General features: G+C 40.5%; 1 protein-coding gene across 6 annotated transcripts in view; it reads left to right on the top strand.

The window, feature by feature from the left end:
* Positions 1 to 15,308, top strand: part of DEPDC5 (DEP domain containing 5) — a 151,484-nt gene that overhangs the window by 77,303 nt on the left and 58,873 nt on the right. For 3 of the 6 annotated variants that reach the window (XM_006869286.1, XM_006869282.1, XM_006869285.1), the window contains 3 exons: positions 6,129 to 6,194; positions 9,349 to 9,532; positions 10,018 to 10,178. In XM_006869286.1, the coding sequence (XP_006869348.1) occupies positions 6,129 to 6,194; positions 9,349 to 9,532; positions 10,018 to 10,178 (411 nt within the window). Of the gene's footprint in view, positions 1 to 6,108; positions 6,195 to 9,348; positions 9,533 to 10,017; positions 10,179 to 15,308 lie in introns of all 6 variants that reach the window. The other 3 variants (XM_006869283.1, XM_006869284.1, XM_006869287.1) reach the window with 2 other exon arrangements.

Consider the following 15,308-nt stretch of genomic DNA (forward strand, 5'->3'; position numbering starts at 1 on the left):
CCCAGGATCGAGCATTGTTTCGTTCTGCTGTGCATGGGGTCGCTATGAGTCGGTTCCGACTCGATGGCACCTGACAACAACAACAACAAGCGTGGAGTCCTGGTATGGTGCTGTGGGTTAATGCACTAGACTGCAAGGTTGGTTTGAACCGCAGGGTCAGCAGTTCAACCTCACCAGCTGCTCCTTGGAAACCCTATACAGGGTCTCTGTGAGTCGAAACAGGCTCAATGACACTTAACAACAACGAGTCTTGCTCCTCACTGGTAGTTGGGGATTAGCATTACTCTCCACGCCCCCCTTCTTCCCTGGTTCCTTTTATTTATTTATTGTGGTTTTTGTGAAAGATTACTGAGCAAATTTGTTATCCATTCAACAATTTATACACATTTTGTTTCTCAACAGTTGCAATTCACTCATTATAACAACATTCTGCTCCCTTCCTCCTTAGGTTCCCCTTATCCACTACGATACCTTTCCTGCCTTCTGAGTTTTGTTTGGGGTCAATGTTGACTTCAGCCTCTGTTGAACCTCATGTTCTTCATCTGTGTCATGGCCAGACTTCTTGATTCTGAACACCTGCCTGCTTGCCCCACAGAGTCGTAGCCAGGATCAAAAGCAAGTTGGGGTTTTTAAGGGCAGCATTGCCATACCAAGTCATTGTTTGGGAGCTAGTTGAGGTATTAATAAACAACTAGTTAGCATTTCATTTCATTTCAAACAACCAGGAATGAAAACAGGAAAACCTCATCCGTGATCCCACCTTCACCTCCCCTCAGCGGGCAGTTTGCACCATCTGCAGGCACTGATGGGTGACTCAAGAGTTCTGCATTTGGATGTGATTCATATGTGAGTCATGGCACACACTGGGTGGCGTCTCTGTGGGTTTCCCTCCTGGCCCTGTAGAATTTCATTTTTAAGCTACTTACTCTTAGCTCTACTACTGTTCACATGTTTTTTCAACATGTTGCCCAGCAGGAACCAGGTAATGAGTTGGATTAGAGAGATAGTTTTTGTACCTCTGTTCTTTAACTGGACACCACATGGACGAGGCTCTAGGTAATTCTTCAGAAGAAAATAAATGTCATTTTTTTTCTTTCTAGTATTGGGACTCAAAATTTGTGTTGAGTGTTAGACACAAGTGTGGTGCTGTAAGATAAGCACTGGACTGCTAACCATGAGATTGTTGGTTCAACCTCACCAGCCACTCCTCTGAAACACTTTTTAGGGTTGCTGTGAGTTGGAAACTAACTTGACAGCACTTAAAACAACACTAGGCACATGTGGCAGATTTGGCTTGAGAGCTGATGTCAAAAGTAACTCATAACTCATTGAAGCTCAAAGAAAGGGCCTTCAGATGTTCTCAGCCAGGTCAGGTTGGGGTTTTTATGAATAAGTGCCGTCTCTGTAGCCCAATGGGGAGAGAGACAACCGGACCCAATTCTGGCTTCTAGATGTGGGTTTGGGAGTGTATATGGATCATCTTTTTTGGCCTTGAGGTAAACAACCAGAGAACGTGGTCAGACTTCTTGAAGAGATGTCTAAAGAGAGCCTGAGATGGCTCTTCTCGACAGTGGCTCTTCAAGCTGTATGTCTGACATAGAACTTTGAAAGTGAGGTTTCATTTGCAAATGTTGAGTTAGAACAAGCTGACTGAGGTTTCACCTCTGTCATGTTAGGTGGGTGAGGGTCTTCATATGCCAACAGTGAGTTTAACCACTAAAAATAGAACTTCAAAGACAGAACCAGTGGAAGAGGCTGTGCGGTAACCATGGACTACAAGGAACCCGTGTATGTAGTTTACTAGAATTCCTTACAAGATTATTTCCTTCTTTACATTTTTAAAAATTACGGTTTACTTAAAATATTGTCAGGGTGTAGTAGACTTAAATGGACCTGTACTGATTAGAGATAGGAAAGGTCTGCTTGTGGCCTTTTAGTCAAAGCTGCTCAGAGAACGTTTTTATTGGTTGCATCCATGAACTTGAACAGTTACTCACAGGATTATAAATTGAACTGTTTTTTCCATGTAAACATTACAGTTGTCTCATCGATCTTTTAAATTAGTGTTTTGGTTTTGTTGTTTTCCAAAATGTGAAAGTTTCAATATAAGTTCATATAACTAACTTTACAAACAGGTGATCTAATGCATAAACTTAACATTCAAATAAACATTGTCCCCTACAGAATAGTAATTGCTCATTGCTTTTGGAAATGTCAGTTTAATTATTACTGACATAGCAGTTCTCAGGTGAACCAAGAAGATCCACCTCATTGTTGATGTATGCTCATGCCTTATGGGTGCATGAAAACAGATATTGATAGTTTCAGAAACTAGCTTCACATGCCTTTGGAAATTAACAAAGAACAAATTATGTTTCTAGGAGTTGAAAATTGATGCCCCAGATGGATAGTTGGGAAATAAAAAGAGTGGTCATAGAGCTGATGGAAAATCAGCCTCAAGTCTGACCTGGAGCTTAAAGTGGGTTCTACCTACTCACTTTGTAAAGCTTCAATGTTATTTAACTTCTCTGAGCCTAGATTTTGTTATCTGAAAAATGTCTTAATTCTTGTCTCATATCTACTTCATGGTGTGGTTTTGAATGAAATGGATTACTGTATTTATCTGCCTTAATAAAATACATGTTCGAATAAGATAACTAGTAATAAAAATTACGAAGGTAGCGTTTTGACATTTACAGCGGACAAGATGGCGGCCTCCATGCTGGGTGCGCCACTTCGCACCGTCAGTCTGGCAGATGGCTCCTTCGTCCAGCAGATGGCTCCATCGGCTTCACGCCAAGTTCACAGCCACTAAGTGAACTGGAAAATGTAACGGCCTTTGAATTTGCAGATAAAAGGCTAAGGATGAGTTCATTCTGGAAGAATACCATTTTGCCAGAGGACCGTCAGGAAATGACTGATGAAGAAATTGCTACCTTTCTAAGTGACCGCTGTCCCATTAGAAGTCACTGTTGGGACGTCCCGACCACGTGGTATAAAGCATATAAAGCGGCGCTGGAGGCTTAGTCGTTATCATATCGTCTCCCTCTACCTAGCTGACCACGGGTGACTTTCTGGGGTCCATCGAGTAATGTGGTAAATCCGTTCCGTAACCCAGAACTTCCAGGAAAGAGACTTTTCTAATAGGCAGAAACCTACGTTTCACAGGGGATTGGTGGAAGAGGCTCATCTGCCTGATGCCATCTATAAATTATATTTAAAATTTAAATGAAGTTTAAGTGTGCTGTTTAGTGAACTCTCATGTGTGGAGCAGAGTAGCATAATAAAAAATATTTTGTGAAAACAACACAAAATCTACTGAAGGCACTTAACAACAACAAAAAAGTTACAAGATTTTCTTGACTAAGGGGCATCTTTTTAATTAAAAATTTTTTTTAACCCCGTCATATTTAAACATTTACATTCAATAAAATCTACTATAACTGATATACAGTTCTATTAATTTTGGTAGTTATATAATCACCACCACATCAAGATAACATTTTCACTACCCCCCAAAATTCCTTTACAGTATGCTTGTACTCAATCCCTCCCCCTGTCTCCTGGCAACCACGGCTCTATTTTCTGTACCTCTAGTTTTGCCTTTTCCAGAAAGTCATGTCTGCGGAGTCATACAATCTGTAGCCTTTTGAGTTTGACTTCTTTCACTCAGCCTAATGCATTTCAGGTGGATTCTTGCAGGTTGTTGTATCTGTAGTTCATTCCTTTGTATTGCCAAGTAGCATGCCGTCGTATGGACCGATAAGCAACATCATGATAAAACAGCCTATATTGAAATTGTTAAGGATTTCCTTTTATTTGGATCCACAATCAATGCCCATGGAAACAGAAGTCAAGAAATCAAACAATGTGTATTACTTTGGGTAAACCTGCTGAAAAAAAACCTCTTTAAAGTGTTAAAGAGCAAAGATGTCACTGAGAACTTAAGGTGCACCTGACCCAAGCTATGGGATCTTCATTTGCCTCATATGCATATGAAAATTGGATAAGGAGTAAGGAAGATGGAAAGAAAATTGATGCATTTAAATTATGCTGTTGGCAAAGAATATTGAAATTAACTGTGGACTTCCAGAAGAACAAGCAAATCTATTTTGGAAGAAGTAACGCCAGAATGCTCATCAGAAGTGAGGATGATAAGACTTTGTCTCCCATACTTCGGACATGTTGTCAGGAGGGACTTGTCCATGAAAAAGAACTTCATGCTTAGTAAACTGAGGGTCAGTGAAAAAAAGGAAGACCTCCCACCCCAACAGGATGGATTGACACAGTGGCTACAACAATGAACTCACACACAGGAACTATTGCGAAAATGGTACAGGACCCCGGGCAGTGTTTCGTTCTGTAGTACCTATGGTCACTGTAAGTCAGAATTGAGTTGCTGTCACTTAGCAGAAACAATATGTTGTAGTATAGATGTGCCTCAGTTTGTTTCTCCATTGGCCAGTTGAAAGGCATTTGGGTGGTTTCCAGTTTGGGATGAGTATAAATAACGTCAGTATAAACATTTACATAAAAAGTTTTTGTGTGAGCACACATTTTCATTTTTCTTGGGCAAATTCCTTGGAGCAGGATTAACTAGGTAAAATGGTAAGTATATATTTTACTTTTTTAGAAATGGCTGACTGTTTTCCAAGTAGTGTAGGAGGGCTCAGGTATTCTGCATCCTTGTCAGCACTTGGTATGGCTGGTTCAGCATTCAGACAGGTGTGTAGAGGTATCTCATTGGGTTTTCTTTTGATTATTTGTCTAATGACTAATGTTGACCATCTTTTTATGTGCGTATTCACCTTCTGTATATGTTATTGGGAGTATGGTGGATCTGTAGGATAAGCACAGGGTTGGTGGTTTGAACACTTTTCATAGGCAAAAAATGAGGCTTTCTGTTCCTGCCAAAATTTATAGCCTCAGAAACCCCATATAGAGTCTCTATGAGTTGCAACTTACTCGATGGCACTTAACAACTACAACAGTATGTTATTTGGTGATGTATCTGTTCAAATCTTTTGCCCATTTTCTTAACTTTTTACTTCTTTTCTTTCTTGTTCTTTAGTTTTAAGAGTTCTTTTTATATTCTGGATACAAGTTGTGATTCACAAGTATTTTCTTCCAGGTTGTAACTTGTCTTTTCATTTTTATACAGAACAAAAGGTTTTCATTTGATGACATCTAGTATGTCAATGGTTTCTTTTATGGATCATGTTTTTGTTGTCACATCTTACAGACTCTTTGCTTAAGACATCATCTTATAAAAAATTTCACAAGAAAGTTACAAATATATATTCGTGCTACAAACGGTTCAGATGACTCAAAGATTCTCTTTTAACTCCATTCCTTCCTCCTACTTTCTTTTCAGAGATAACCACTGTCAATAGTTTGGCAAGGATCCTTCCAATCCTTTTAAATTCTACTTATCAGAGACCTGGTGTGGCACTTTTGGATAAGCACTGGACTGCTAACCGTATAGTTGGCCGTTCAAAGCCATCAGCCACACCTTGTATACAGGGCCACTGTGAGTCGAAACCAACTTAGTGACAATAACAAATTGCGTAATCTATATTGATAATAATAACATAGTCAAATTGCATATCAAAGCATCTTTCAGTTTTTCCTTTTATCCCAGTTATATGCTAAATCACAGTTTTCCTCTTAAAGCCATGAGTTCTATTTCATGTTTCAGAAAGTCATGATTTGAGGAAGAAATTTCTAGAAGATAGGGTGCCGAGTGGACTAAAATAGGTTACATTTGCTAGACATTGCATTAATTAGTTGAAATGACTTTGAAACATATCTATTTTCTTAAAATAGTTGGTGGGTTAGTTTGTGTGTGTGTGTGTACATGTGCACTAAGGGTCTCTTTCAACAAATGGTGAAAAACATCAGAGTAATGTTCTGGCTCATTTCCAAATTTTAGACTGCTCATTTTCCTTTGATTGATTCTTTTGTGCTGTTTGAAATATTCAGCACAGAATTTGCAGTTGGTTCACATTTTTATTTTTAGCTATAATTTTGGGTTTTCTCAACCATAGTTATACAGAACTTTTTTTTTTTGGTGGGGGGGCGATGTAGAACGACCCTCATTAATATAAGCTGTTTGCATCTTTCCATAGGCATGAATCCTAGGACCCAGAATAAAGACACTGTAGAGGACAGTGTTTCTACCTCTCCAGACCCAAGTAAGAGGGAGCAACTCACTGGGGAGGTGGGGAGGCGGGTGGTCAGAGCATCTGGAAGCAAGAGAGAGTCCTGTGGGAAGAGGAAATCCATGCATCTCTGGGGTTCAGAAGGCAATGTGTTGAAGGGAGACTGGTCCTCCAGATCTCTGAGTAAAGGGACAGTGGAGTACTCTTGGATGTGATCCAGGGGCACAGGGGAAGAATGACCAGAAGTCCCACAAGCCCCTCATGCCTTTCCTGAGCTGACCCTGAGGCCTTAAATGCCTAATAATGGCTTTGGGGAAGAGTTAGAGGGAAATAATAGGAAGACCTGGAGCCCTTTTTCTTTTAAAGTAATGAGTTCTAATTCATGTTCCAGAAAGTCTTGATTTGAGGAAGAAATTTCCAAAACATAGAATGACTGTTGAGTGAACTAAACCTAAATAAGTAGTTTTATGTTTGCTAAAAATTAAAAGACCTATATGACACTGTAAGGATTTACACCCTCGGAAACCCTGTACAGGGTCGCTATGGGTCGGAACCGACTTGACGGCACTTAACAACAACAACAACAACATATGACACTGTGGGTTAATGTGCCAGGCTGTAAGGTTGGTTTTAACTGTAAGATCAGCGGTTGGAACTCACCAGCCGCTCTTTGTAAACCCTATGCAGGATCACTATGAGTCGGAACCAACTCAGTGGCACTTAATAACAACAGCAACAAAAAAGATTAATTAGTTGAAGTGACTTTGTAATATGTCCATTTTTCAAAACCTTTGCAAGTGTTTGGTTGGAGGCATTTGTTTTGAACATCTTGTCTATTCAAATAGCTCTGCAGTAAGAGCAGGTAAATCACTACAACAGCAAAATAACAGAGAAGCAACCTACTTTCTGTTAGACTAACTTAGCTGTCACTACTGCATACACATCACTGAGCCTATCTTGTCCCCATTTATGGCTAATTTAATAATCCTTTCATTCTTTCTACAGATCCCTCCTGCTGTGTTGTTGTTGTGTGCTGTTGAGTCAGTTCCGACTCCTCATAGTGACCCTGTATAGGGTTTCCAAGGAGCAGCTGGTGGGTTTGAACCACTGACCTTGTATTTAGCAGTCCAGTGCTGATCCCTCCTATTAGTTTTAAAACAGTTGTATCACATTATTATTATGTCTTAGCTTGAATAACCATTTTTCTATTGGTGGCCATTTGGAGGGTTTTCAGGTTTTTTTTTTTGTAGTTAAAACATATAATGCAGATTTCATGGTTAGTATAATAGATGTATTTTTTCTTTTGGTTCTTGTATTTGAAATATATTCCCCAAAGCATGGTTGTCAGATTGATTATTTTTCAGCAAGCTGCTAGCATAAATAGATAAACCTATTTCTCCAAATCCCCAGCACTGGATTTTGTGTCAGTTGTGTTTATCATTGCTAATTTAACGGTTCTGGGGTGGGATCTCTCTGAGGCTCTCTTTGCAGTGCCAGAAGAAAGGGGGCTCTTTCCTAGATGCCACAAACTGGAGACAGAATGTCATTAAACTAAGAATCAAGAAGCTGTTCTTACCATGGGATCTTGGACCAGGCACTTGAATTCTCTGTATCTTGGTGTGTGCTTAGCAGAAAATAATTTCTAGCAGCTTTTTGTAAATCATGGATGCTGAGGAGGGCCAGAATGAGCTAAGAGCAAATGAAGATACTGCTGTCTTCTGTTTTTGCCTTTCCCACTGAGACTCTGGTCTAATCTCTTCTTCCTGTTACTGGTTCTAACCAGGAAGAAGGAACAAGTGCACCCTTTCATCTGCTATATAGGGAAATTAGGGTGATTGATGAGGTAATTCTGGGCTATGTCCCAAGTTCCTCGAGTATTGATAGGTTGACAAGACCATTCTAGACTGTGAAGTTAGATCTAGTGCAGATCAAATCATCTCTCCCCAGGGTGCTAGTGCTGCACAGGCCCCATTCCCCACTGTGACATGGGTCTTCTCTGGTTCTTTAACTCCTGGTGGTGCTAGGTAGTGTGTATGTGTCCCACACTGCAGAAATATCCTTGAACAGAGAGGCTTCTGGTCCCAACTCTGCTACCATAAGTGACCTCTTGGAAGTACAATTTGGCCATGTCTTTATAGTGCCACCTCCCCTGCTTTGTGGAGACAGCATGAAGTCTGATGTGACAAGAGGTCCTACACTACAATGTATATGCTGAGTATCCTGCTCAGGAGTCAGAGGCAAAGACATGGATTTTTTCTACTTCATAGTTCTCCCTTGTACAGAGATGTAAATAATCTTTATTTAAATTACTTAAATAAATGTAATGCCCCTCTTACTTGAACTCAGTGGTTCTCCACCAGGGGTGGCTTTACCCTTCCAGTGAACACTTGGCGATATCTGGGGACATCTTTGGTGTCACAACTGGGGGACAATACTGGTATTTAGTAGGAAGAGGCCAGTGATGCTGCAACATCATATAATACTTAGGACAGGCTCCCACAGCGGTTCTCCAATCCAGAATGTCCTTAGGGCCCTGATTTAACTGGAGAGAAGGCATTTCTGGACACATCATGTGGTGGAGCCCACACTGCTGACCACATCTTTCCTGTCTGAATTGTTAACTCTTGTGTCTTAATGTTCTGGCTTCCTAACTTTCCCGCAATCCTTCCTTGATTTCTCTTCCTGTCCCTTTGGATCTGTGACTCAGTTTTGCAGTTCTGAAAGTATTCCTTACTCTGCTGCTGTACGCTGTTTATTCTGAAATCTGGTTGAACTCTTCTCCTGTTCCCACCCCAGCCCCTCTGCAGTCCTGGGAAGAGGTTGCAGCTTGAGTCCCTGGTCTGCTCTTGGAATGTTGACTTGCTTCACAGATAACTCTGCTGGCCCTGCAGTAACCTCACTGGCATTGCGGCTGTAGCTAAAGATCAGCGGAAAATTAATGTATCAGCTTGAATCCATTTGCATGAAGAGATCGGATAAGCATGTGCACTGCATTGTCTAACAGACTCTGTTTCTCTTTTTCTTTCTCCCTCTCTCTCCCCTTTCCTCCTCTCTCTCCTTACCCTGGCAATTCTATCACCTTTCACCATAAATGTTACTCCCCCATCTTGCCCACTGCCACTCCTCCCTACATTCCACACCCGCTGTGGCGACCACACATGTCTTTTCCCCCTGTGACATGAGGCAGTTCTGACACTGTCTGCTCCCCCTGTAGTGCCAGGCTTCTGTTGCACAGTTGGAGTGGACTGGAAGTCTCTCACTACTCCGGCGTGCCTCCCCCTCACCACCGACTACTTCCCTGACCGTCAGGGCCTGCAGAACGACTACACAGAAGGCTGTTATGACCTCCTTCCAGAAACCGACATCGACAGGTCAGTGTTGGAGGAGAGGTGCACCCTGCCTTTATTGAGGGGGGAGTCCAGATGTGTGGAAGGAAATGTGTCAAGCTTTCAAACCTGTGTCCTTTCTGCATTGAGGAAATTTTATGATGCAAGAACTGCTCACTTCTCTTTAGCATACTGTTGCTCTGCCTCCATCACAATTTCCAATTCCTCACTGATTATTTCTCATATTTCCTAATGCAGTTGTTTGAAGCACATTAAATCTCTGATTTTCTTTTCTTAGATTTCTCAGTTGGGTGTTGAATTACCTACCTTTTTTGTTTTTAGTTGAGTTTTTTCATCTTTGAATTGATGATTTCTTCCAAAGATGGTTTACAAGTTGTTGATTGTGTAAGCTGCTGTATCATCAGCGGTGATTTGTGGAAATGAAGCAAAGCAAAGCATGGGAGTGTGGACTCTTAAGTATATCCCTGGGCCGAGCGTGTATCCATGTGAGAAACTGTCTGTTTTTTCAGGAGGGATGAGGAAGGTGTGCAGATGACAGCCCAGCAGGTGTTTGAAGAGTTCATTTGCCAGCGGCTCATGCAGGGCTACCAAATCATAGTGCAGCCCAAGGCCCAGAAACCCAACCCCATCGTGCCGCCCCCACTGAGCAGCAGCCCACTCTATAGCCGCGGTGAGTTTTTCTCCTTGAATTCTTTCTTCCCTTTCTGATTGAATGGGATATTCCCACCCCTCCCCCCATTAGTGGAACTATAGTCTCAAGATAATAGAGAGTTGAAACGTTTAGAATAATTGTTTAAACACAACACTTCAACCCCCCCCCCCCCCCCCCCCCCCCACACACACACATGGCTTTATATTCAGGTTTCATTTATCTTAAATGGTCTTTTTGACCTATGGCTTTAACAACACCTAGGAGTAGTAGACAACTGAGCTAATACTGAGCTGTCAGAATACATAATACAGGCCGTCCCCAAGTTAGGAACATCTGATTTTTCTACAACCTTTAAAGCCCATTATCTGAAGAATTCAAGGAACATATGTGCACAATAGCTTGTAATAACAAATGCTCACTACTTTGTGACATGCACGCATAACGTTATTATTATTAGACCAATAAATAACAACATGATAACTGGAGAAAAGATTGAAGTTGTCAAAGACTTCATTTTGCTTGGATCCACAAACTACACTCATGGAAGCAACAGTCAAGAAATCAAATGACGTATTGCATTAGGCAGATCTGATGCAAAAGATCTCTTAAAGTGTTCAAGAGCAAAGATACCATCTTGAGGACTAAAGTGTGCCTGACCTAAACCATGGTGTTTTCAATTACCTCATATGCATGTGCAAGTTGAACAGTGGATCAGGAAGACTAGAAGAATTGTGGCCTTCCAGTTATGGTGTTAGAGGAGAATATTAAAAGTATCATGGACTGCCAAAAAAACAAACAAATCTGTGTTGGGAGAAGTGCAACCAGAATGCTCCTTAGAAGCCAGGTTGGTGAGACTTTGTCTCTCATACTTTGTACAAATTATCAGGAGGGACCAGCCCTTGAAGAAGGACATTATGCTTGGTAAAGTGGAAGGTTGGTGAAAAAAGAGGAAGGTCCCCAATGAGATGGAGTGACACAGTAGCAGCAGCAATGGGCTCAGATGTCATAACAATTGTTAGGATGGTGTAGGACCCAACAGTGTTTTGTACTGTTGTGCACAGAGCCTTTATGAGTCAGAACTGACTCAACGGTACCTAACAACAATGTATTATTATTGTGGGAAAGATGCTTTAGTGTATCTGAAAGCAATTTACAGTATTTTATACACTAAGGTAAACATTTGACTGACTGGCATTCAATATCTAACGGTTCTTATTTGTGTACTAATTCAAATTAAAGACAGTTAGGACTGTAACTTGTTAGTAATCCAGCAACTGCTGGAAATAGCTATTTTAAACCATTGAAGAGAAGTGTTTAGAATTTTATCTTGCAGAGAGCCTGATAATACAGCTGGTTCTTAGATGTTACCAAAATCTGAAGTTTATACTTAGTGTTTTTTTATTTTTTGTACTGGGTTCATTTTTCTTGTTGTTGTTGTGTATCACTGAAACTTAGCAACTCGAAGGGGGATTGAATTGTCCTTGAGTGGCAGAGGCTAATAAGTGACAAAGAGTTGGTATCTCAGATTGAATTAGAGCTAGACTCTGGAGAGCACTTTTAAAATAAGTCAAAAAGAGAGAATTAAGTGTGGCTGCCAGGAATCAGAAGGCAGAGAGGTCTCTTCCCAGAACAGTGCATGAGCTAGTTTACCCCTCTTCCTTAATGCTGTTAATGAGGTCACCTCTCCATAAACATCTAGCTCAAAACCTGTACTGAAAGATCGCTGGCCAGAGGATCAGAGAAGTCTGAGTCTGTTAGGGGAAGCTTTGTGGTCATTCAGTCCAGGTTCCATCTTTTACAGACAAAGCTCTGGGTTCCCTTCAGATTATCTTTGAAAGCCTCATAAGATATGTATCGCATATTGGCTTCTATTCATATTCTAGACTCTAATGAGCAGTAACTTGATGCTGTTTGGTTGTTTATCTTTTTATTTTTAGTGATAATATATACAGCAAAACATTACCCAGTTCAACAATTTCTACATGTACAATGCAGTTACATTGATTACATTTCTCAAGTTGTGCAACCATTTTTGCTATCTTTTGTGATACTATTCTACACCATTTACATAGAGCCCTGGTATGGCGCTGTAGATAAGTAATGGAGTGGTAATCTTGCTAGCCACAGGGTTGACAGTTCAAACCTACTGGCTACTCTTGGCAACACTATACAGGGTGGCTACAGGTCTGAACTGATTCGACAGTTTGTAACAACAACAACAACAACCATTTACATAAACTTGCTACTCTCTAAGTTTCTTATCTAACTTTTCCAGTTTCTGTTGCCAATTTGATCCCGTAGAGATGATATTTTTAAAAAGCACAGTATTCAAAGCAGAAATTCTTGACTGATTAAGTGAAACTGTTGTTTGGTTTGAAGATGAAGCAGGATAGTTTTGGTTTAAGGTTTAAAGATATCTCAGGGTGACAATTTTGTCATTTCTTCTCAGTGGCATTTTTTTATTTTATTAATTTTTACCGAAGTTTTATTTTTCGTAAATCTGTACACAGCAGAACCTTCTCCCATTCTGCAGTTTCTAGATATAATGGTCAGTGATACTGGTTACGTTCTTGGCTTTGTGTGAAACATTCTCAGTCCTTTTGTTCTAGTTATTTCATTTCCACTTACTTAATCTCCTTTCCCTCCATTATCTCATCCATTTAAAATAGCTGCTGATGTTTTGTTTTTTTATATACATACACGTATACATGAAGGGGCTTCAAAAAGTTTGTGGAAAAATGGAATTAAAAGATAATGGTGTGTATATTGTTATTTTAAAAATATATATAATACTCAAGGGTGTCAATCTTTACTCTTTGGGTTAAACTGTTACTTAGTTTAAAGGTAAAATGGGAGTCCTGGTGCGGTGCTGTAGGATAAGCACTGGACTGCTAGCCACAAGGTCAGTGGTTCAAATCCACCAGTCACATCTTAGAAACCCTATACAGGATCGCTATGAGTTGGAACCAACCCCACAGCACTTAACAACAACACTCAGCAATAAAGAGAAATGAGTTCCTGAAACAGGTTACAGTGCTGAGTAGTATTCCATTATAAGTATGTACCACATTTTACTGTTCCTTCATCTGTTAAAGCGTAGTGGTTATGAATCGGGCTGCGAGCTGCAAGGTCAGCAGTTCGAAACTACCAACTGTTCCGCGAGAGAAAGATGAGGCTTTCTGCTCCTGTAAAAATTTACAGCCTCGGAAACCCTGTACAGGGTCACTATGAGTCGGAACCAACTCCACGGCACATACCAACAACAACAACAACAATCTGTTAATGGGCTCTGGTAATGTAGTGTGTTTCAAGTTGAACTGCTAATTGCAAGGTTAGCAGTTGAAAACTTTCAGTCGCTATGAGGGAGGAAGATGAGGCTTTCTGCTCCCGTAAAGATTTACAGCCTTGGAAACCCTATACAGGGTTGCTGTGATTTGGAACCAATCCATGGCACATAACCACCTCTGCCACCAAGTTGTTTCCATCTTTTTGCTACTGTGAATAGTGTTGCAATGAACATAGATATACATATTTCTGTTTGTGTCACTTCTATTAGCTCTCTGAGGTATATACTTAGCAGTGGAATTGCTGAGTTATATGACAGCTCTGGAATCCTGGTGTGGCGCTGTAGGGTCAGCACTAGCTGCAAACTACAAGGTTAGCAGTTCAAACCCACCAACTGCTCCTCGGCTACCCTATATAGGGTTGTATGAATCAGAACCAATACAACAACATTGAACAACAGAAACACCAGGCTTTTCCAGTGTAGCTGTACCATTTTGCAATCCCACCAAAAAGGGATGAGGGTTTCAATTTTTCCATATCACTTCTAATTGTTATTTTCTTTTCTAACTTTTTAAAAATGATTATCTTAGCCATCCTAGTGGGAGGAAAACGATATCTCATTGTCATTTTGATTTGCATTTCTCTAATGTTGTTGTTGTTATGTGCCGTGGAGTCGGTTCTGACTCATAGTGACCCTGTACAGGATTTCCGAGGCTGTATATCTTTACAGGAGTAGAGAGCCTCATCTTTCTCCAGCGGAACAGCTGGTAGTTTCGAACTGCTGACCCTGAGGTTCGCAGCCCGATGCATAACTACTATGCTACCAGAGCTCCTTAGCAAATGACAAATTCTGGTAGCATAGTGGTTATGAATTGGGCTGCTAACCTCATGGTCAGCAGTTCAAAACTACCAACAGTTCCGTGGGCGAAAGATGAGGCTTTCTACTCCTGTAAAGATTTACAGCCTCAGAAACCCTGTACAGGATTGCTATGAGTTGGAACCGACTCCACGGCACATAACAACAGTTGGCCATAGGAGGTCTGGTGTAGCAGCGTAGGTTAATGTGCTGGACTGCAAGTCGCTTTGAACCTCAAGGTCAGCAGTTCAAGCTCACCAGCTACTCCTTGGGTTAGAATCGACTCGATGTCACTTAACAACAACAACAACAAATTGGCCGTTTGAATATTGTCTTTGGTGAAGTGTTTATATCTTTTGCCCAGTTTTTGATGGGTTGTTTTTGTTGTTAGGTTGTGAACATTTTCTATGCAGCAGTAATTTAGATATTAGACCTTTTTTGATTACATTGTTTCCCAAGATTTTTCCAGTCTATAGGCTGTTGCTTTACTCTTTGGATAAAGTCTTTTGATGAGCACAAGTATTTAACTTTTATTCCCTTTTTTCTGTTGCTTATGCATTTGTTTGCTAATCTGCCATTGAAAAACTGGTCCCAAAAGTTTGCTCCTATATTTTCTTCTAAGCATTTGTAAGGCATTAAATTTAATGTTAAGTTCTTAATCTATTCTGACCTAGTTTTTGTGTATGGAATGAGTTATTGATCTTGTTTAATTTCATTCATTCATAGTTTTACTAACACCATATGTTGAAGGGATTGTTCCTCCTCCACTGAATGGATTTGACCACAGGTGTTTAGAATATTTTTTTATTTCTGGTTGTCAGTTCTGTTTCATTTGTTTATGTGTCTGCCATTATGCCAGTACTTGGGTCTTTCGATTACTGTAGGTAACTGTGAAAGTAGGTTTTGAAGCCAGGATGTGTGAGGTCTCCTACTTTTTTGTTTTTCTTCAAAACTGCCTTGGCTGTTTGAGGTCTCTTATCTTTCAGTGTAGATCTGAGGATTCGTTT

Source organism: Chrysochloris asiatica, unplaced genomic scaffold, assembly GCF_000296735.1.
Source record: "Chrysochloris asiatica unplaced genomic scaffold, ChrAsi1.0 scaffold00128, whole genome shotgun sequence".
NCBI lineage: Eukaryota > Metazoa > Chordata > Mammalia > Afrosoricida > Chrysochloridae > Chrysochloris > Chrysochloris asiatica.